The 21398-nt window shown below is 51.9% G+C and overlaps 1 protein-coding gene across 1 annotated transcript; it reads right to left on the bottom strand.

The window, feature by feature from the left end:
- Positions 1-8271: 8271 nt before the first annotated feature.
- On the bottom strand, positions 8272-10108 carry LOC100898511 (helix-loop-helix protein delilah-like). Its single transcript, XM_003745893.2, has 2 exons — positions 10051-10108; positions 8272-8853 (listed from the first exon to the last, which is right to left on the bottom strand). Exon 2 carries the CDS (start codon positions 8844-8846, stop codon positions 8409-8411), a length of 438 nt encoding a protein of 145 aa, XP_003745941.1. The 5' UTR covers positions 8847-8853; positions 10051-10108; the 3' UTR covers positions 8272-8408.
- Positions 10109-21398: the final 11290 nt, after the last annotated feature.

Below are 21398 nucleotides of genomic sequence, written 5' to 3'. Positions count from 1 at the left end.
TAATAACGAAACGCAGCCACCCGGAGCTGAGTTTGAATGAGGGACAAACAAAAAGAGTTTAATTATTAAATTATTGAACATCCGTGTTAGTAAACGTGTTGTACGAGAGCAGGAAAAGGTAACTTATTAGTTGCTGCGGAGTGAGTAAGCTTGGGCGATCGGCGCGGCGAGGAGTACGACCCGCGCAGGGGGATTCGAGTCTGGCGGAGCATTAGATTGACGACCTCGACCAAGGCGATCATGACGGAGGAGGCGCGAACCTATGGAGCGTCGTTTCGTCAACCATTCGCGTCCGTATTGGTGGCACGCTTGCATTATCATCATGATCACATGGCTGGAGCAATCTCGTCGAAGAACTGAGGATTGAAAGGGACAGGTATGAAGGCAAGAGATAAAATAACACTCAGATCGATGAATTGATCACTTCAGGGAAAAGGTGTTCCTTCATCGTTCACGCGAACGGCCGCCACCGCTGCCGTCGTCGTTGCAGTAGCAGCAGCAGCGTCGTCGGAGGAGGATTCGGTAGCTCTTACATGTCGTGGTTGGTGCAGACTTTCGTTCGTCCAGCGAACGTCCGATCTCTCGCCCTCTCGCTCGCTTGCTCACTTGGCCGCGATTGCTCGCTGTCTCCCGTAAGACATCCATCAATGGCGAATTCCCTCGTTCGTTCGATAGTTGTTGCTCTGAAGACTCTTACCAAGCGACCAGTCAACAAACCAGTCAACCAGCGCGCCAGCCACCTTGTCGGTGAGCGGGCTCAAAGACAGCTCCGTCGGAGTTCTGCACAAACTTGCTCACTGCGAGCTCTCCTGGCTTTCACGATAAACCAGGATCGTCTGACTGAGCCTTATTCCACCTCCTGATCTACCGACACTGTTTTCCGCACCGTGCTCGAGGTCCGCAGCTCGACTCTTTGAATTGCGAAAAGAACAACGATCCAAACGCTTCAGATATTTTTTGGAAACAGCAGCCCGTCTTCCGGCACGAGCCGTGTGTGTCTTGACTCTGAAAACCTAACCTGAGCGCCAGGAACGAATCATCGCACACCACGTCTGACAACGGAACGAGCGGCCTATCGAGCGGCGTTTATCGATCACAGCCTCACGGGGGCCAGCAGGTAGATCGCCAAGCCTCGAGTCAACCGGTCAACAGAATGACTGACTGGACCGAGCAAGACCGTCAACCAAAACAGACAACCACTTAACCCCGAAGCGATTTGTCCACTACTTTCTTAAGTGGCATAACGCTGAGTTGTATTGACGACCGCGTGCTGGGCCGAACGGGCAGGAGGTGGGTTCGCGTACTCCCATTGGTTTTAAACGTTCGAATTGATTTCAATTCGATGCTGCTCACGGTGGGAATTGCGTTCGGAAAGTACCCGGATCGTCATCGTAGTCATCACCCTGGAAATGCAGAAAAAGCGTGAATCCGACCGTGGAGTACCGTCTATTCCTCGAGGTGATCCCGCGCCGGTATCGCGCAGTTACGTCCAGGGCTCTGACTTCTTCGCATACATTGTACGTCAGTGATGATATTGGCGGCCCACACAATCAAACTCGTAGTGCTCGTATATTCCTGCTCCACAGACTCCCGAAGCTCACGCATCGCTAATGTCCATTCCCTATCTAATCAACGAACGGATCGTCTACTCTGCGAACGAAGCAACGGGTAGTTCGTGAATGAAGTCGACAAGACATGTCGGCGACGTCGGGACCCTACAAAGAAGCACTGCTCGTTATCAGCACGAGCGAGCCATCGGCTCAGTCAGTCGGGCTTCAGTCACCACGTCAGCGGTCCGGTAACAAACAAATACGCACGTACAAAACACACATCGTCCGACTCAGTGTCTCTCACGGACGGTCCCTCGCAACGTCCAGAAGCGTCACCAGTGTAGGAAGTGAGGCGACAGCGCCGATTAGTCGTCGCCTGACCGAATCAAAAGCGGGCTTCTACTTTTTTCTTTACGCCGCTTGTCGGAGGGGAGCAACTGAGTGGCATTCCATGTTTAGCACAAATGTCGAAGGAATGACACGCACACTACTGCGTCTCGTACCACTCCAATTCGACGCGAGATCCTTTCTCTGGCCGTGATGTCGTCGATCAAACTCATTCGAATGGTTCGTCCATTTTTGAAATTGCGCAATGGCTCTTGATGAAACCGATGGAAAACAAAAGCGCCCAGAATTGAAAGAACCTGAGGGCAACCTATTCGAAGAGTAATATTCATCGAAATCGTCCGTCGCCGCTTCCATTATCAGCTATCAGGATGAGCGGCGGTCAGTTAGTGAGAGGAGTCTGTATGCTGCGGGCTCCGCTGTATTCCAGAATGATGGGCTTTGAGGGGAACCGACGAAGAATATTTCTTAGCCACACCTCTGCTCGACCGAAAAGAGTTATGCGAAATTATACATCGACGGCCCGAGGTACAGTCACTTAGAAGAGTAGAGCCCGGCACAATGAGAGAGGTATCAAGAGTGGAACGGACTGTTTCAACAGATGTTCTCAGAGACTAATTGAACGAGAAGAAATTCTCACCGGGGGGAAGCGAAAAAGATTTAATTCGAACAATAAATAAAGTCTTTACTCGGGATTAGGGAAACTCTCATCCGTCGACGGTTCGGTCGGTCGATTCTTCGCTTTCGGACGGATCGTAGACAACAATCACAATCAATAATTGAATAAAGCAAGTGCACCGCCTTTATAGTGGGTGGAGGAGACGCTGTACCGCGATGGATTGCCCGCGTATCCGGGCCGGCTCTCCCTGAGCTCATTCATAATTTGGTCCATCGCCCAGCGACTCCATTTCAGCGGTTGCCGTGAACGAGCTTAAATCCGAGCAGAGGAACATGACTGAAGATTGCCAGGCTCAAGCCCGATGCGAGACTCCGTGATATCTCGAAATTCAGTGAACTTTCAGCATGGGTAAAACCCGGACTCGGAAACGGCAGAATGAACGGTGTTTGAAGCAACGGTCTCGACTCTCCAGCTGAGATCCAATATTGAACTTGCCTTGCCCCACAGCTTTCCAAGATTTGCTTTGAGTTTCCCGCACCAAATCCAGCTGAAGAGCGAATGTTTAGTCGGACTCAACTGCGATACTAACAACACAATGTCGAAGTAAATCGGAATAGAGTCGGACCGACCGAGTTCGATTCGGTTCGAATTGTTCCGCCCAGCACGAGTCGAGTCCTGATGACGAAGCAGTCGTTCGATTCTTCTTTTGACAACTCATTCACTCACCGAAGACCAGATACACACGCACACATGCGCGAACACACAGAAAGTCCAGACTGAAAGAAGGTAAAAGAGTGACTCAGGTACGGGTGTGGTGGACGCTTCGGATTTGGTCGGGCTTGTTGAACGGGCGTTCAATTCGCCAATTTCCGATTAGTGTTCGCTGCTTTGGTTACTATGAAAAAAAGCTTCGTCACCGGCTGGCTGCGGCATCTGACGACGATCGCGGCGGCTGCGGCGGGCGCCACAACGGGCGGGGGTGGAGGCAGAGATCTGGCAGCGAAGTGAAGTCGCTTCTAGCGAGTCGGAGGATTTAACAACGGCAAAGCGCGCACACTGACGGACGAGCGAGCGAACGCGCACAAACAATCACTAGATGAACTCACTGCACAAAAAAAAGATGAAACTGTTCTTAAATTGTTTTAGCCCAAAGTGCACCACCACTGCGTCCGTATTTGGTCTAAGTCCGCATATAATTGGATCCGCGACTGGCGCCGACCAGGAGAAGTCGAAGGAGCCATCAAACCTCGAGCCGCCCGCCGCGCACACCGTCCGAATTTACACGGATTCTCCGGCTCAGTTCGCGCTGGCCGACAAGAACACGACGAGCAATCTCGCTCCGAGTGGAGGGGGAGAAATCTTTAATTTCTTCCCAAGGGAAATCCGGGCTTCGATGGGCCGATCGTTTGCCACATTATTTTTCGGAATATCGTCCAAAACTGCGTTCCCCCTCCATTCAGAGGAGTCGAGGCTTCTCTCGCCGTCAGAGTCGATTCTCCCGGCCGCGATCGGGTACGTCCACCGATTCTTGAGTGGATCCCCCTTGAAGACCTCGCCGCAGAGGTCGATCTGTGCATCGGGTGTTGAGAATGCTGTTATCTCAGTCAAGAACAACAATGCCATCGGTCTTTGGTTCCGTGCGGTCTCTAATCAAGAATTCCGTGGGTCCTGCGGGTAAGATCTGCGCGCATACCACAAACTTCTCTATAATGAAGATATCAGCAGGGCATTTGTAAGTGTCATCCCACTCGCCAGCTCAGCACCGAATCGCCGAAAGTAAAGAAACTTTGCCGCTACCAACTCTTGCGTCGGCACACGAGAATCCCCCAGCTCGGACGCCGGCTTCGTTTCCTCTGTTTACACGCTTTTCTTCGGTGATGCGAGCGCGTCGTCGGGCCGTTTCGAGTCGGTCCAAACCATACGGTGAGACCCTCGTGAGAGCTGTTCCGGTTCTCGACTGACTGTGGTGCTCTGTATTTTGAAAGATTAGTTCAAGCTTCAAATCGATCAAACAGGAGCAGCATCGATGGGAGTTGGCTTTCGAATCGGTCTGGGTGCGCTACTCGAAACCTTTCAGGCAACGAGGAAAATCTGGATTTTGGATTTAGCAGAAACTATGACACTTTAATTACGCGTCTGCAGCTAGCGTTTCAAGGCGCCTGTGCAGTTCACTGGCATCATATTGGAACGGCTTTGACAACGGCGACCAAGCGAGAAACGGTTGATTTTGTGCCGTTCTCGGAGACCTGGGTGCAGGCCTGACTGATTCACTGACTTACGATTGACGGAGCGGAGAGCATTTCGAATGGGTCCGCTAGTTGTGATATTCTGAATGAATGGGAGTGACCCTTGGTGTCAGCTGAGTGAGCCCAGCCCAAGATAAACAGAGAACAGCTTCCTTCAATGATCCACGTTCGCAAGCTACAGTTTCCTTCCCCTTCGATTCTCACTGTAATTACGAGCTTGAGATGTGTTGCAGAGAGGACAGGATCCGCAGGGAAGCCCGAGCTCCTGAGAGGGATCTCCCCAAGCGATCGGCACGATTGGACGAAGCACCCTTCGGAAACGAAGTACCCGCGCCGTGATTCCGATCAGTAAGTCGAGACTTGAGCCACGAGGTGTCCGCTCGGACAGTTGATTCAGTTTCTGAGTCTGAAACCCGCCATTGTCGCTGCGATTGACGGAGTTGTAAAAGTTTGAGACAAAAGATGATCATCGAACACAGATGTCGTTTCCAGGACCGCGACCTCGATTTCAACGTTCGCTGACTCGACTTCCAGGGAGCTCGTTCAATGTATGTTACAGGCGTTCGCTGGTTGGCGATTTTACGACGGCTGTGCGAGGATTTCATTGTGAAGAGTCTGGAACGGCGCAGAAACTACGCCCACGTAAGATCGCGGTTGCCATGTTGAGTTTAGCTCAGCGACCGAGCAATGGAGATAACGCTCCTTGTTGTCGCTGTCGTCCATTGCTGACGTCCATTCCTGTACGCTTGAGGACTGCGGTCGCTCTCGCGTGCGATGGGAATGATCTAGATGCGGAGGAACACGATTATCCGTCAAGAGCCCGTTTATCGTGGCCGTAAGCTGAGTCGGACGGCGTGGAGGATCCAAGTATCAGCTCGGAAACAATCGTCTCTGATTGAGTTCCGGCTCGGACTGATGAGGATATTATAATGTACGGGCAGGTATTCATTATTCAACTTGAGCAGTCCCTCGCGCGAATTTGAATCGTCGAATGTCCAATCGAGTCAAGCAAAAAATACGGGACCTGGCTGCGAATGATTTGACGATCGTGACGTCGTGCTCGCCGTATCGGCTTCCGGCGCAGCAGTCCGCCTTCGAGCGAAGGTGAGACTGCAAGCGAAGCAATGGCGAAGAAAACCCATTCTGGAAACCTCCTTTCCGTCTACGACTGCAGGCGTGGATGACAACAACGCTGAATGAACGTACGCTGCTTGCGCCGTGAATGAACTGACCCCAATACTCCAAACATGGACAGCGTCGGATGGATGCTGACTCACTTCAACGCAAAAATATACTCACATCTCCTTGATCTGCTTTTTCGCTCGCGGACGGCTTCTCCGCGGCGGCAGCTACGGGACGCGTCAGCCCGTCGGCTTTCTCTCCGCTTTTTCGTGAAGCAGATCTTTTGTCGCGCTGACCAGATTCACGGACTTTTGCATCGAACCGAGGATGGATAATCGAAAGCTTGGTACATTGAATCGAGGCTGCAGCGGTAGGCGACGTAACCTAGTGGACCTCCAAAACTTCTACCGAGCCCCTGATCGCGAGCACTCGAAACTGATCGAGCGGGAAGCGGCATATTGAGGGAGACGATGTTCAGGCAACCAACCGCCTTCCCCCAATACTTGCTCAGCATAGCATTTCGGGTTTTTCGGAAGCTTCCGGTACGGCATCCGAGAGAGCCCTGGAAGTTAATTTGAAGATCATTCCCGGATTCAGAACCGATGATCTCGATTCGGGAGCTGTCGAGGAAGGCGGAGCGCTGCGTTCCGAAAATTTTCAGAGTGTGAACGACTTCTGGGTCGGAATTTTCCCACAGGTCTCAAGCAGTTCTTCGAATCGCGGGACATCGAATAATCGTCTGAAAAGGCCAATCCCAGCAACACGATGAAAGGAAAAACAGTGCGAAATCATTGTGGAATTATTTTCGACTTTTAGCACCTTTCGCGATCCGTGTATTCGTCTGATATCCTTGGGCCTGCTTTCTCGTTTTATGACCCGACCGAAAGCCTGAGGATTACTGGAAGAAAAGAAGAGATGCGTTCAGCGGAGACATCGAACGCGACGACAACTCACACTTCACACGAGTATTTCTGAGCTCGATCAGTCAAGAGGCTGGACCGAATCGGTGGATTAATCCGCATCTTCGAAAGTTCCGCGGGCAGGTCGCGAGTGCTCTTCATTAACGTGCTAGCTACAACTCGCACAGTCTCATGACTCGAAGATCGTGGTATTTCACGAATCGAAACCCGCTGCACCCATGCCCGATGGGAATCGGAAGCTTGCGCGTAGAGCATCTCGTGTACGGGCAAACCATGATCTCAAAACATTGCGTTGGTGATGAGAATGCACCTAGCGATCCGAAGGAGGTACGAAAACGTACCTTGGGACCTTGGATTTCACCCATCGGTAGGTGATTACTCACTCGGCGAGTTCGATGCCCATTAGACGCTTATTTTTTCAGCGGCTCCTTTGAGCGGCGCGTCCCTTCGCCATCGACGGACTTAATAACGAATTGAGTTTTAATGTTATTTCATTTGATTTTCTGCATTTCGGCATTATCGACGTCAGCAGCGGATGCTTTGATTCGAAGTTCACGATCGCACATCCGCTCTCATCGATTGTCGAGGACAATCTATCTTTTTATTGAGTCGTTTTACGGCGTGTCCCTGGGGTGCGAGCTGAAAAACCGTTTAACTCTTGATCAGAAACTCGCCGATCGCGCTCGCGAACATTCTGGATGGAACCTAATGAGCCATCCCTGAGACCGCCGGAGGAAGCGCTCAAGAATCTGCGCTCCTCTCGCGAGCGGCAGTGATTGTCCCCACCAAGACCCGCAGCAGCCATGGGAGCGTGCCGAGCTCAGCGACGATATGATTACCCTTCTCCCTCCTCGCGCGGAACTTCTAGCGCATTTCGATGGAAAGATAGACAGTATGCTCGTTTGTTTTCTTTATTCGTTTGCGATCTTGCACGCAGAGTGACTCCTTGCGGAAAGCACTCGATTGTTGCGCATATATATACTAGGTTTAGACGACTTATTGCACTTTCAGAACAGGATATAGATCAGATATATTAGTCGTATATTTCATGGGAAAAATATCTACAAACTATCGAAAGTTAGGCATATATCCACCCAAGGGAATCACAATGGGGTCATGATATGCAAAGAACTTGTTGGCAAGTCGCACATTTCAGCATCGCTCTTCTTGTTGTAACACCGTATGAGGTGAACCAATGTACACGGGTATGACAGACGCTTATCATTGGGCGCTCGAGTCTCCCTTTAAAGCTTCACAGACCAAAGTATTGCCACTCGCATTGTCTTGCGAGGAATCCGCTCTCCTCCTCCTGAGGGCTTTCAATAATCTCATAATATTCTCGGAATACCTAGGTTTGAGTTCTGCAGCAAGCGACTAGACGGCGGATCCAATCGATCCACCACTGCGGGGGCGAAGTTTATGGCACTCAGGAATTCGTCCTATCCACTCGATTGCATCCATTCACAAACTTCCGCGGACTCTCTTCCGAAGATTGATCCACATGGACTCAAACAGGCTCTCATTCGCTCTTCTCTCATTTTCGATCACCTTTACCAACAGATATGCTTCAAGCATTCACTGCTTGAGTAGATTTCCACTCTATCACTCAGATGGACGACGCATCACTGAAGCTGACTTCGGAGGTTCCGTCGGAAGCGATCAACTCCTGAATATCACCGTAGAGCTCATCCAGGGAGAACTCCATCCTGGATGGGTGGTTCATCCTGTCGGCCTCGGCCAGCACCCGGCTGAGAGCGTTGATGTAGTTCATCGCAAGACGTAACGTGGTGATCTTCGTCAGTTTTGGATCGGTCTCACTCGGCATTCCCGGAACTACGTTGCGCAGTTTCTCGAACGCATCGTTGATCTCTTGCATCCTGAATCGTTCTCGAGCGTTCGCCGTCTTCCGGCGGTATTTCGAGAGCGGTGCGGGTCGACTTTTGCCTCGCTTCGTCTCGTTCTGGCTCTGGCGTTTCTTCATCGACCTCGGCCGGAGGTTGAAGCGTTGTGATGAGCTGTCCGAATCTCCATCTGAGCTGAGCATTGTGATTCTGCGGAGGAGAAAAATCGAAAGTCAACTCGGAGCTCCAAAGGCCGCCACGAATGGAGGCCCATGGCATCGATCCACAACCCACGCGCTAGAAGGAGACAGACCTACGCAAAGTTGCAAGACGAAGCAGAAACGTAGCGATCAGCCGCAACTACTTATGAACGGTTGCGTAGGCCGAAGCCACGTCTCTCCCCGTCACTTTCCCGATGTTCCTTAGCCACTGCCGCTAAACTCAACGTCGTGTCGACCGCCGAAAACCAGCCGAAGTGTCGCGGCGTGTTTACTTAACGGGTCGCGTCATTTTTGCTCAAATATTGTTCGTTCGCCTTAAGTGAAGGTAAATATGCGAAAAGAAACAAGACTCCGATCGACTGACTGACTGAGTTACACCTGTTGTCCGCATCCATCGACCTCCACCAATGAACTCTCCACGAGCCGGGCGCCGACAGCGACGCCACGGGTCGGCCAGAAAAAAAACTCCTTGACGGCGCCCGAACGTCGGAGGCAGTTCCCCGAATTGTGGTCATCAATTTTTTTAAACGCCTTCTTTAGGCGCTGCTTAGCAAGCCGTCGGTAAATAGACGATAGCAGATGTGATTAGATGATAACCATTCCGGAGTAAGTAGCAGGCGATCCATGATTGAACATGATCGGCTGATCGGCGACCAGAAGACTCTACGAGCGAGTTTCGTCTCACAGTGAAGAGATCCTCGGATGTACGTACCTCCGACCACGCATCCGAGGGCAATCGTCGACTTCATTCAATAGTTGTCGCTGCTTCCCCATTGGTATTCGACGCTCTTCATCGATCGCTTTGTTCATCGGGGGCTCAGTCTGGTAGCCGTCATGGCATCAGCGCCTCAATCGCTCCTCACAGCCTGACAAGGCGGTATGCAGAGTACCCCACCCAGAAATAACGTTCTCGCTTCTGATCGGACACTTTTGACGAGATCCCCCCGGTCGTCTCCGCCATCCAGCCGTGCGGCAGCTCCGGAATGAACTTGAGTCCGCCATCGACACCACGACGAAAAGTTCATCGTGCTCGTACTCGTTTAACGCAGAACAATCCCCCCGTGGCGATTAGCCGGCATCCGTCTCGTTTGTCGACTTTTACATTGAGCTCAAGAGCAAATGAGAAGTATCGCGCACTCTCCCGTCGGTTGTTGTCAAATCATCATTTCTGAACAAATGTACTCACAATGTCGGAAATCCGTCGCGCGGGTAGTTAGTCCACAAGCCGTCGGCGATTAGAAGCACAGAAGAAGCGATGAGTAAGCTGAGGGCCTTCTGCGACATGCGTCGCCATGCGAGATGTTTTTAAACGCGGGAGGCGGACCTGACGAAGGAGGCCCGAAAATATTCTTGCCACGGGCGGAGCTTCGGCAGAAGTCTTCAGCGGCTTCGCGCGGTCCGGCAGAATGGCCGTATCTGGCGACGAGCCTCTGTCGGATTCTTCCGTGGCTTCGCTCATAGCATATAATCATCTCGAGGCTACGCAGGGGGATCTCTTACCCCCAGGTTTGACGAGATTCGGTCAGCTTGACTTGCGACCCCGAGAATCGCCACGTCCATGTTTCTCTGTTTCCCGCGAATTCCCGGCTCAACGAGAAGACCGAAGTATTCTCCACCGAAGGAGCATCACCGAGCATGGGATGAGAGATTTCTTTCTGGAGCAATGATTGGAAGAAACAGGATCCTAGACCGAATGCCTGACTCCTAGTCGGATTCCGAACGGGACCGCCCAAACGGATTCAATTACCGCACCGAGGCGACCGAAAGCGCGATAAACTTCTCGTGAATGGAGCCAGAGCATGACTTAGTACTTCGCACAACACTTCGCGAGTCTTTTGGCGCAGGTGGCGAATGGTCTTCCATGCCGATCGTAGGTAGCTTCTCGCTCCGAGCCACGTGCCGTCTGTGTATTCAGATTAGACCAGAAGAACAATATCTCTGTGCTCTTTGTCCGACTTCACATCGGACTTCGTGGGTCCGTACAAATCAAAATTCAGCTGTTCACACCTGTCTCAAGATTACCACGTCAAACACCATCCTATGGACTCTGTGATGTGATTCGCTGTGGAGTTACCAGGCGATGAGGCGCTACTTGAAGATGTTGATGTTACCCCAAGTCTGACGCAGCGAGCCCGGCAGGGCCGGTTCTACGGAATCTCGGGAGGAGGGGTATCGTCAGATCGACCCCTTCCCCGAGTACGAAACTCGGCCATAGAAGCTCCGGGAAGAATACCCGCCCCCCATCTATAAGGAACCGACTCGAAGTGATTCATCTCTCAGCACTCATACCGATCATCTTCTTCTCATGACGATGCTCCGAATGCGATACCTCTGTTCTCGGTTTGATGGGTACCTGCTGAATTGATCCTTCCCGAAATCGAAAGACCGTCTTCCTGACAGCGCCACGATCAGTAGCATTGGCGGAGACTCATTTCTGAGCTCAAGCCTCCTTTGCAGAAGAAGCTAATCTGGAATGAGTTGAGCTTCGATAGACTGTGACCGCTCTCTTCTGCTGCTTTTTATTCGCATTTCGGCGTTTTCGGGAAAATACCCGCTATCCGAAGTCTCCGGGAAAGTGGCTGCTCACTGGCAATGTCGAGGAACGCACACGGTTCCCTAGCCTCGAATGCGGCTGAAAATTTGTCTCCGCGCTCTCTACTCCCGTTCGTAGCATCAGCGAGGTCTCGACGGCCTGTGGCGAGAATTGACTATTGGTTCCTACGTCCAACCCATCGGACCGACCCTCGGTTGGATCAGGAAACTCTACCTCGGCGAATCATCGGCAGAAAAACGTCTTTTCTATCACGACCGTAGTGATGAGTCAGCGTATCCATATAATATTTTTCCCAGGAACAGTCTTCAAGCGACGGGCTCCAGACCGACATGTAGGCTTGAAGGCTTGGGACTGATTTCGACGTCGGATAGCAAAAGACCGCGCGACGCTCCGGCGAGATTTCGTCACTTGAGATCGCGCTTCACTCGGATTCCGCACTCGACCGACCGGAGAAGTCTCGGAACGATCGAGCAGTATCCTGGCGAAGGAAGATAGTCCACGAGCGCTGACGAAGAATGGATCATTGGCAATAATTGTCAAATTTGAATTTTCAGCTTGCTCGATGAATCACTTTATTCAGACCCTTGTTCTAGGCGACACGGCGACTACCAAAACTCATGACCAAAAAAATAATGAGAATGAATAGCGATTTATATGTTTTCATCAGAATAATGAGTGGTCCTCGATAATTATCAAGTGAGGGTCGGGGGGGACCGTATCAGCCCTCACGGCTCCCATCGACATTTCTCAAAGCGGCTTTCGAATGAAATGTGGTGGACCGCGGCGTGTGATCCCTATGGACGCTTATTGATATATGAATGAACTCGCCTTCGGGTTTCGGACTGAATCAGTGGAGGGAGGAACTGGTCTGAAAGTCGACACTAAGAGAATCGCGCCATTAGGTTACACAACTGGAGCGCTTGTCGACAGTCCATCAGCATCCTCCTGATGAGGCCGAAGGAAAAGCGTCGTAGTTTCGCGAGCGCGCGACGATGATGATCCCTCGAAATGATTCTTAACGAGCGATAGGGTGGTTGGTTGTTGTCTCGATAGGTCGTCGTGGTTGTCACCTGTGTCTGAACGACTTTATCATGAACTTAGCTCCGTGTGGGACTAGTGTCGACGACTGTTACGGGATTACTGCCAGGTGTACGAACATCACATCTAGAGCCTCTCCCGCGCCCGGCCTTGTTCGTCAACGCAGGGCGTCAGCTGACGTTTATGTTACGTTAATTGAGCAGACTTGCTTCGTATTTTCTCGTCGCGGTCACGTTGAGAGTCGCGCGCTGCCATCGATATGTTTGTAGTGAGGACCCGAAGCCGGCACGGGAATCGGTTTGCGTGCCAGCGATACAAAGCGTGGATCCGTCCATCATTTGACGGCGAGCCCTGACGGCTCGAATCTGCGTGGACGAGCTATTGTCGACACGGTACGCTCGAGAATACAGATCAGTTTTGCAAAATTTGGGCGCGTGCTCGCGAGCAAATTTTTCGAAAGTTTCGAAGGTTCAAACATTTATACTCTGCGTCTGCCGCCGCCGACAACGCTGATATTGTGTACTTTCTTCGCAGCGGCGGCCGGCCGGCCGGCAGATCAATAACAGGTCTCCCGATCGGGGCCTCTGCGAGGGTGGCTCCATTGGCGGTCGTCCATCTGACCGTTTGTCCATTTATCCATTCATCAGGGCACGTATCAATCTATAGGTTCGACTTCCCTTTGCGCGTCTGTTTGTACGCCTGCCTGCTCGACCGCCCTCCCGACGTCTTATTCGCACAACTTAATTTGTAGGTAAGCTTTCGAGATCTGGTTCAGGTTGACAGACATTCCTCCGTTCTGTTTCCTACGACGACGGTCGCATTCAGCATGCCGGAGCCAGAGACAGCTCGAGGGGCATCGCTCGAGCCAAATATGTATGAAAAAAAGGCAAGGAAAGAAAAAGAGGGAAAATATCCGATCGCAGTTATCGAACAGAGAATGTCTGATCCGCTCTTGAGCTACCGGTGCTGCTCCCATCTCAATCTCGGGATTACAAACTCGTTCAGTAAATACACAATCATTCTAAATTGACAAAGGCATTCGACGTCGATAAAGCTAGCAGCAGCAGCAACGACACACAGACAGGCGTAGCGGTGATCTATGCGGGCAGTTCAGGGCAGGGCGGTCCGCCACCGGAGAAGTCGTTCGAATGCTTGAATTTGTCGGTTTCGATTCACAATCAGCCAACACGACGACGACTTTCACGCTTTGAGGCTTTTGCAGAGCCGCAAACCAATTCAAGAAGATGTTCGTTCTCGACAAAGTCGTTGACGCCGCGCCGCCGCCGCCACCACCGCCGCCTGCGGCAGACGAATCGGAAAAGAACACCGCTGTCCGTTCGAGGTGGTACATTACTAACGGATAAGGTTCGTAAGGCTTCTGCTGCCGTAGTTATACCGCTTCGACTTTTACATTCAGCGCAGATAACAAACAGCCTGTACCGACTAAAGGGAGGACGCCGGCAGACGCGATGTTCGACATACGATCGAATAGTCCGGTAAGAAGATTTTCCGCAATGCGAGAGACCATTCGATCATTTGTGCGGGCTCCGTTCACCAAGCATCCACTACGTCCAAAGGCAGCGTCCGAACGGAGACTACTTGATGGGACGTCATTCAGAACGCAACGAGGTTCGACATGAAGACATTGAAGAATCTGTTCGCTCAAGTGCGGGCGTAACCTCGCAGTGCAACCGACATCCTGCTTTGTTTCTTCTGTTGTGCTGATGTAGTCGCCGCCGCTGTCGTCTTCGTCGTCGTTGGGGGTGTAAGGCGATCAGCACCGATCAAGCAAATTAAAGATTTGTTTCGAGTCGAAGCACACCGAGAGCGGCTCCGTAAGCTTTTCCTAACTGTTCCGTGTTGCCAGTCGGCCAGCCTGCCTCAGTCAGAAAAAAAAAGACCAAGTGTTCCGCAGTCGGCCAGAATGTTTCAAGCCTCCTCTGCCGACCGAAACCCCTTGGGAGGTCTGACCACAATGGACGCTATTTGATACAGCGAATCTAATTGATAGCAAGCGAACGGAGTCGTTCCTTGTTTTATATGCGATGCGGCTGCTGCCGTTGTTTACGCCGCCGCCGTCGTCGACGACGACGATGCCGCCGCGTGGCGTACTTCCCAAATCTGACAAAGCCCTGTAGGCGTCGCTCGAACGAATAGGATCAAGCGAATAAAGATGTTCAAGAACCGTCTTTAATCGAACATCGACAATGGTACACCCAGACAGCTCGGATTCGTAGTGTACGAACGTGGATCACGGAATCCGAAACAACCTTAGAGGTGAATTCTTGTATCGATCGCACATAACCAAATCCGGAACTAGCAGCACCATCGTTTGCAACTATCATATGACAACTCGTCGAGGATCCGGAGAGGCTCGGGCCCCTGGAACATCGGGATCGACATATCCCTCATGAGCCCGGATCGAGTAGGACAAGTTCCTGCCTGGTGATCTACAACTTTGATTGTGTTTTTTTTTCTGGAATATAGTACGGGGATTTTAACTTCCCGAGCTACTGGCATGTTCAAGAACGACGACACTCGAATGACTTCCCGCACTCTTGACCTGCGGGAGGTTTTTCGCCGGCGGAGATCCTTCGGAATTCCTTATAGAAGCCTTCCCCCATGTGAAGTCAGCTTTTGCTCGCAGTCTGCTGTGTCGTTGCATATGGGTTCTCAAGCTGCTACCCAGATGAGGCTCTCCCCAGTGTCCCTCCTAGGAGCGACCGGGACGTCTCTTTCGGGAAAGCATCGAGTCCGTCCGTTCCCCGAATTCCTGTTTTTATCGTTCATGAATGCGTGTGTGCGCAAGATATCGGGGGAAGGGGGAACAGCTCCAAGCTACGGATGATCCTCAGATTGAGGGATTCGCGAGACGAAAATGTCATGAGTCATGACTAATTAGACGCTTCCGCCGAGTGTCCCTCCACGTGCGTCGGTGACAGAATCGGGCTCTTTTCTGGAAAATTGAGGGGATCCAGTCTGGTCTGGGATGAAGCAATATATTTTGAGCTTGTTGCATTGATCCTTTCTTCGGCATCCTTCTTGTACAAACACACAGGCGTGCGAAAATTCCTCAATTGGTTCTGGAGGAAATTCTCCCTCCATCCCACTTGAACTGTCTGGCTTGGGGGAAGAGTCGCCGATGAACGATCCCATAGGGCCTGATACGCACGTCTACGCTCATTAAGCTTGACGACACACAGGATGACGACCTTCGTAAGAGTTGTTGGCTGTTATCAGTCACTACTGTATTCCGTCTTCCTGTCACCGAGTTGCCCAGAAAGAAAACTCTGTGACCTTAAAGGGACCACCCAGTCAGGAGTGGAGACTGTCGGAATATCATATCTCAGCGAAGCGTGCCTCCGACGGGGTAAGAGTCGACGAGCCTTTCGGACCGCGTCTAAATTCGTCGGATCTGCGAAACAGATAACTCAACAATCTCAGACAAATAAGAAAATTTCAACATTTCTTTGCCCATCTTAAAACACCCTCGTAAAACATTGATGTGAGGATTTTCTAAAATGGTGATTTCCATCGAACAAGCGAATTTCGCGACGCCGGATACAAAACTGGAAGGAGGCCACCGGCGGCGCGCTACTGCTGGAGAGATTGATAGAAGGGAAGGAAGAAAGGGGAAACCCTGTTATCAGATCAGCAGCCACATCAGAGCTCGGTAAAACAGCGGATAATAAAAAAATTATATGACACGGAGATTTCTGAGAGTGAAGACCACGCCAAGTCTGCACTGCCCACCGGGCTGGCAGCGAAAGTAAATTTTCAGAATTCGCATATTCCTTTTCGATTCTCCTCATCACTGGGCTGCGGGAAACGCAGCTCTCCCAGAGCCTTGTTTTGAACCCTCAGATGGGAACGTGTCCCTTCTCGCTACGCCTGGACGGCACCAGCCGCGGCCGAGATCACCACTCGAATTTGTCAGTCGCAGAATGGCTCTCAGATTGGAGACTCACAGAAGTCGTGACTATCGTGGGAACAGTCAGAAAGGTCTTCGGAGTCATTGATGAGAGGAGCATCCCGTGAGTGACCGAGTCAACGGTGAAGCGAGTGAGTGAGCGCTTTTCGTTACCGCCAGTCATGCAGGTAGCTGTTCGCTATCGGCGGCTATCCGCGGATCCGTCGGCTTCCTTCTCATCTCGAAGAGAAACCTCTTTTTTCACTAGCTTTTATTCATTTCGCCCTTCGCCGCCCTCAGCATCACCTCACTCTGATATCACCACCCGACTGTACGGATAAGCACCGTTTTAAAATAAGAGCGCTCACCGACCGGGAAAGCGGCTACCGATTTGTTTAGGAGGGTTTCGTGACATCTTCAGAGGACGGGTTCTTTAGCGCTCGTGCCACTCGGGAATCTACGGATGTCTGGCAGTTTCCGGGCGCTCCCGAGGAAGATGCTACGCGCGAAAAGCGTTTCAAGGCTCTTCATGGGCTTTTCCTCTTTCCTCGGAGCTTCGAACCGCTCTCAACGTTCGAAGTTCCAGGAGCAGAATTTTTTTTTGTGCTTTTCGGTTTTTTTCAAGAACTCTTCGCGGCGATGTTTGGCTAACTTGTGACTTGTTGCGGTGTAAAGTGGACGCGGTTGAATAAGACAGGCGAGCTATTGAGCGGCCCGACAAGCGGGCGGGCGGACCTGTCCGAGGCTCAAGTTGGGCCGGCGGTCGATAAGGGGAAAGTTATCCTTATAGACGTTATCAAATAATGCGCCATCGACGACGTAAAGTCACCATTTTTTCTTGCTCGAGGGCAAAGAACAGCGGCTGCTTCGATCACGAGAGCTGAGCGGATACGAAAACACTCGAGGTGCGATGAGTTTCCGGACTCTCGAGATTCTTGATTCTCGTTCGTTGTTCTTGTCTGGCGATTACCGTCCTGGGGTTGTAGCGATGCTTTATATTAATAGAAGGTCCCATTGGGTCGTAAAGAAAAAGAGAAGAACGCTCCACGGCCAAGGATTGTCATTGCGTCTCTTCGTCTGCGGCATCAGCGGGCGCGTTGTTCTTTGGCGGCTGAACTCCCGAGACGTATTGTCGTCGTGGTCCGGACATGTCGTGAGCATGGACTTGACTCTAATGATTCCGCGCTCGTCTTTTCCCTGCTCGATAGGAGTCCGGTGACATAAGCACAAGGAGTCGAAAAACTTGTCCGTCGGAGCTTCGTCCGCGGTAATCGATATTGTAAAACGACGTCTCCGACAACAACGACACGGGGGAAGCTGCCGGAGCTCTTTGCTGAGCCGACCGATGAGCTAGCATGTCGAGTGGATGGTGAGCGTCTGCCGTCGCTTCTTACGCTCCTCACAGGAACAGAATCGAGACGCGAACAAAGTCTAAATTTTAGAGAGCTTTGATGAGCATCAAGCTACATCAAAGTTATTTCGACACAGCGGGAGCGGAAGCCAGGTCTATCAAATTTCCCCGATTTCGGACCGGATTGTCGGATCTGCTCGGATGCCCATCCTTGTCAACGGCGATCCCGCGGAAATCTCAGTCAGCCATTGCCACAGAATTCTCCTCTTGCTCCTTCGGGACAACTCAGGTATTCACGTCGATCGTTGAATGGCCAGACTTCTGTGCGAGTATCCCAGGAGAACTGCTATGGTGCTCAGAGAGATCTTCGGCTGTCCAACAGATGAATCACGATGAGGTTCCGCCGGCAGTGGCGGTGGTGTTGGCGGCGGCGGCGGCCTCGTAAGAATATTTAGCGTAGAAAGACGGGCGCGGTATCGGTATTTCGCTTTATTGTTCTTAATAGGCGACGCTAAAGAGCTCATTGATCTTGGCCAGTCTACTTAACATGAGAATTGAATTAAGGAGGAAATTCATCAAGTAGGAGTAGTCGTCCGGTAGAAGAGAGAACAGGCGGGATCAAGCTTTCAATTTATATCTCGAGCATACGTTCCCGACGATCGACCTGCCGTAGGACTCGCTGACTCTTTCGCGCTCTATCAGCTTTCGTCATCCGGGAAGCTCTCGATGGAATCCTCGTGGGTTCTCCTAACCCCAGATAGGTTATACGTAGGATCAATTATAACCATAACCATAACGTTCCGATATGCATCGGGGATATTCGGATTCGCGCGAAAGTCAAAGTGGTCCGTAGACCCAAACGCCGAACCCTCGGCTCGAAATAACCTCACGTTGATGAACAATGTCAAAATTCAGGGGCCTGCCAATCGATGGTTATGATGGACAAGAGGTCTTCGAATCACTATCGACGGACGGGGAACTCGGGCTCTCACCATCGTCCGGTGGCGGCGCCGATTTCAACTCGTCCCGATTGTTCCAAATGCTTCCGTGGTCTACCGTCCAGAAGAAGCAGCGTTCGACCCAGAATCGAGGTCTGGGAAAATTTAGAAGGTCCGACGAGGAAACGGACGAAGACCGACAAAGTCGACCGACGGACGCTCTCGAAGAAATATCGATTCACCTGTTAGCTCGCGAACACTACTGCGAATTAGCGAAAAATTACGGCCTCCGAGCTTCGTACAAAGACGAACACTTCGGCGGTGTTGCGAGTGCGCAGAGCTTTCTCCCGCTCAATCTCAGCTCGGCTGCAGTGATTTGTGAGCCACTGTTTTCGGCTGTAATGCGTTTAGCATTAGCTTTCGGTCGGAGCTCATCTCGGTCGGCGGCGGCGGTGCCACAGCCGCTCGTCCGGTCGTGTGAAGTAGCCATCAGACTAGCCAACGAGCAAGCGACCGGTCGGTGCGTCGTCGTTTGATAGCCGAACAAGCCATTCATACACGGAGCGGCTGTCGATACTGATCGTCGATTCCGGCTCGTGAAATACGATGTCGGGGGAGGAGACGGTGCTCTGCACAGATGATTCGTTAGGTGCTCCACTTGCCGCCAGGCAGCCGAGCGCCCGGCTGGCCAGGAAGGCGGGTGAGCGGCTCGTTCGGGACCAGCAGTCAACTAGTCGAGGAGCAGAATAGCGCCGCCTCGGCGTACGCTCAGGTTTCGAACGGAATGCGCTGCCACCCAATTTCCTGTGCGGGATATCGATGGCCCAGATCACAGAGCCTACCGCCTCCGAAGGCTTTCGATCGGTGGAGGCAGCCGACACCGCACTCTGGTAGCGAATGTTGCCCTTTTCTTTCATTTCTCAGTTGGATTTATCGTTCTGCACAGTTTTCCGTGTTCTTCGCCGGATTCGATCGTTGGTCCTCGCCTGAACCCACCGAGTGGTCTCAACTCAGGACCTACAGTCTGTGATCCGAGAGGGGGGCTCGCGAATCCATTTGAAACCTTTCCCTCCCGCGGGAGAAATTCCTAATGGGGCTAAATCGGTCCTTAGTTGGCAGATTTCCTCAGGAGGTCCCAAGAACCGGCTCAAGCCTTTCCGAAGCCCCGAGGACCGGACTGATGTGCACCGATAATCAGGGAGTTGTCTCCGATATCGAGGAAGAATTCATCTACGTGGCCATACATCGAGAGCTCGTGTCGGGGCGCGGAGCGAATGTCACCGAAGCGCCGCTGGTGAACGATCTTATCTCGCACGATGCTCATTCTGTATCGTCGAAACGGCAGGAGTCGAGCAGGATGGAATCCGGGAAAAGTTCCCCGAGGGATGGCCTCTCACGACGTCATCGTTGTTGTTGTTTAATCTCCGTCATCGTTACAGAGAGGAGCACAAGACGGAGTCAGACAGCGTGCGAAGAGGGTGGGGCCTTGATTCTCGTCGTCATTGTACACTACCGAGCAAAACTGGTAAGCGACCAGCAGTCACAGACCGAAGCATTTACGGCGATACCAACGAGTCGTGGCTCGACTAGCATCGGTATTGACACAGACGAGTGGAGGAGGTCAACACATTCGACGATGATGTACAGTTCGACAAATATCGTTCACAATCATCGCAACCGTTACCTTTCGCTCCTGACTGCGATTCCATTCAGTGAATCCCTCGGTGCTCCCGCAGCTTGAGGCCGAGGTAATCATTGGATTCTGTCACCGGTCCTTAAGCGGGAATTCCTCATCGAGAGGCTAGTGCGTTCCGAGAGCAATGCGATCGTCCGGAAGCCGAAAATCATTCGCGTCTGTCCTGAAGTGATTCTGAGAAGCCACAGTTCCCCGGTTTCCGCGAACCCAGACTTGAAACCGAAATCTGGTGTCGTCGCCATCGAGCGCGGTACGGAGAGCTTTCACGGGAATATCTGCTCGAGATTGTTCACTGGAGTACCGAAAGTGTCGGGAATCCGGACAGTAATTCGGTCGGTAATCGGACATTTTCACTTGGGAATAGATGAAGTGCCGTAACGACGACGCCACGATCCAACCCAGATCCGCCTTTGTGCCTCACTCATTTCTGCCGGAGCCTTGCTTCTAACACTTAATAGATAAATGGCTAATTGAAAAATCTTAATTCGCTGTGTGTGTTATTTTTTGATGGTCAGCGGAGCAGCCACAAGTCATCGTGTCCAATATTCTACCGTCATTCACACAGACCACCAGGCGCAATCTGTGGAATTCCATCTTTAACCCTCGGGAACTCTCTCCAATATTCGGCACGGACGCACACCCCCCCCCTCCCCCAGATGTATCGCGGGGCGTCACGTTCAGGCAGACGGGGAGATCAGCTCTGTCGCCCGTGATCACCATCGACGTCGCCGAGGCCGGCTGTCGCTTCGATTGACCATAAGATGCTCTGATACTGCGTCGAGGCGTAGAGACGAAACTACAGGGAAAACAGAGAAAGGGAAAAACAGAACGGCATCGTGTAAGTCGTACGCGGGAGTGAAACGCACCCCCGTCGTGAGAGTCTGCGACGACGTGGGCTCATAAGATGCTATCTCAATGGATTGGCAAATAAGTCACGGACGAGTCGATTTCCAATGAACCAAACACTCTGTTCTTCTCACTCCCTCGCTGGCAGTCTGCAGGGATTCACTCACACAAAAGTACTCACAAACATCGAGAGCGGAGCAG

The sequence above is a fragment of the Galendromus occidentalis genome, unplaced genomic scaffold (genome assembly GCF_000255335.2).
Source record: "Galendromus occidentalis unplaced genomic scaffold, Mocc_1.1 scf7180000077485, whole genome shotgun sequence".
Taxonomy (NCBI): Eukaryota; Metazoa; Arthropoda; class Arachnida; order Mesostigmata; family Phytoseiidae; genus Galendromus; species Galendromus occidentalis.
This window is presented reverse-complemented; position numbering and strand designations above follow the sequence as displayed.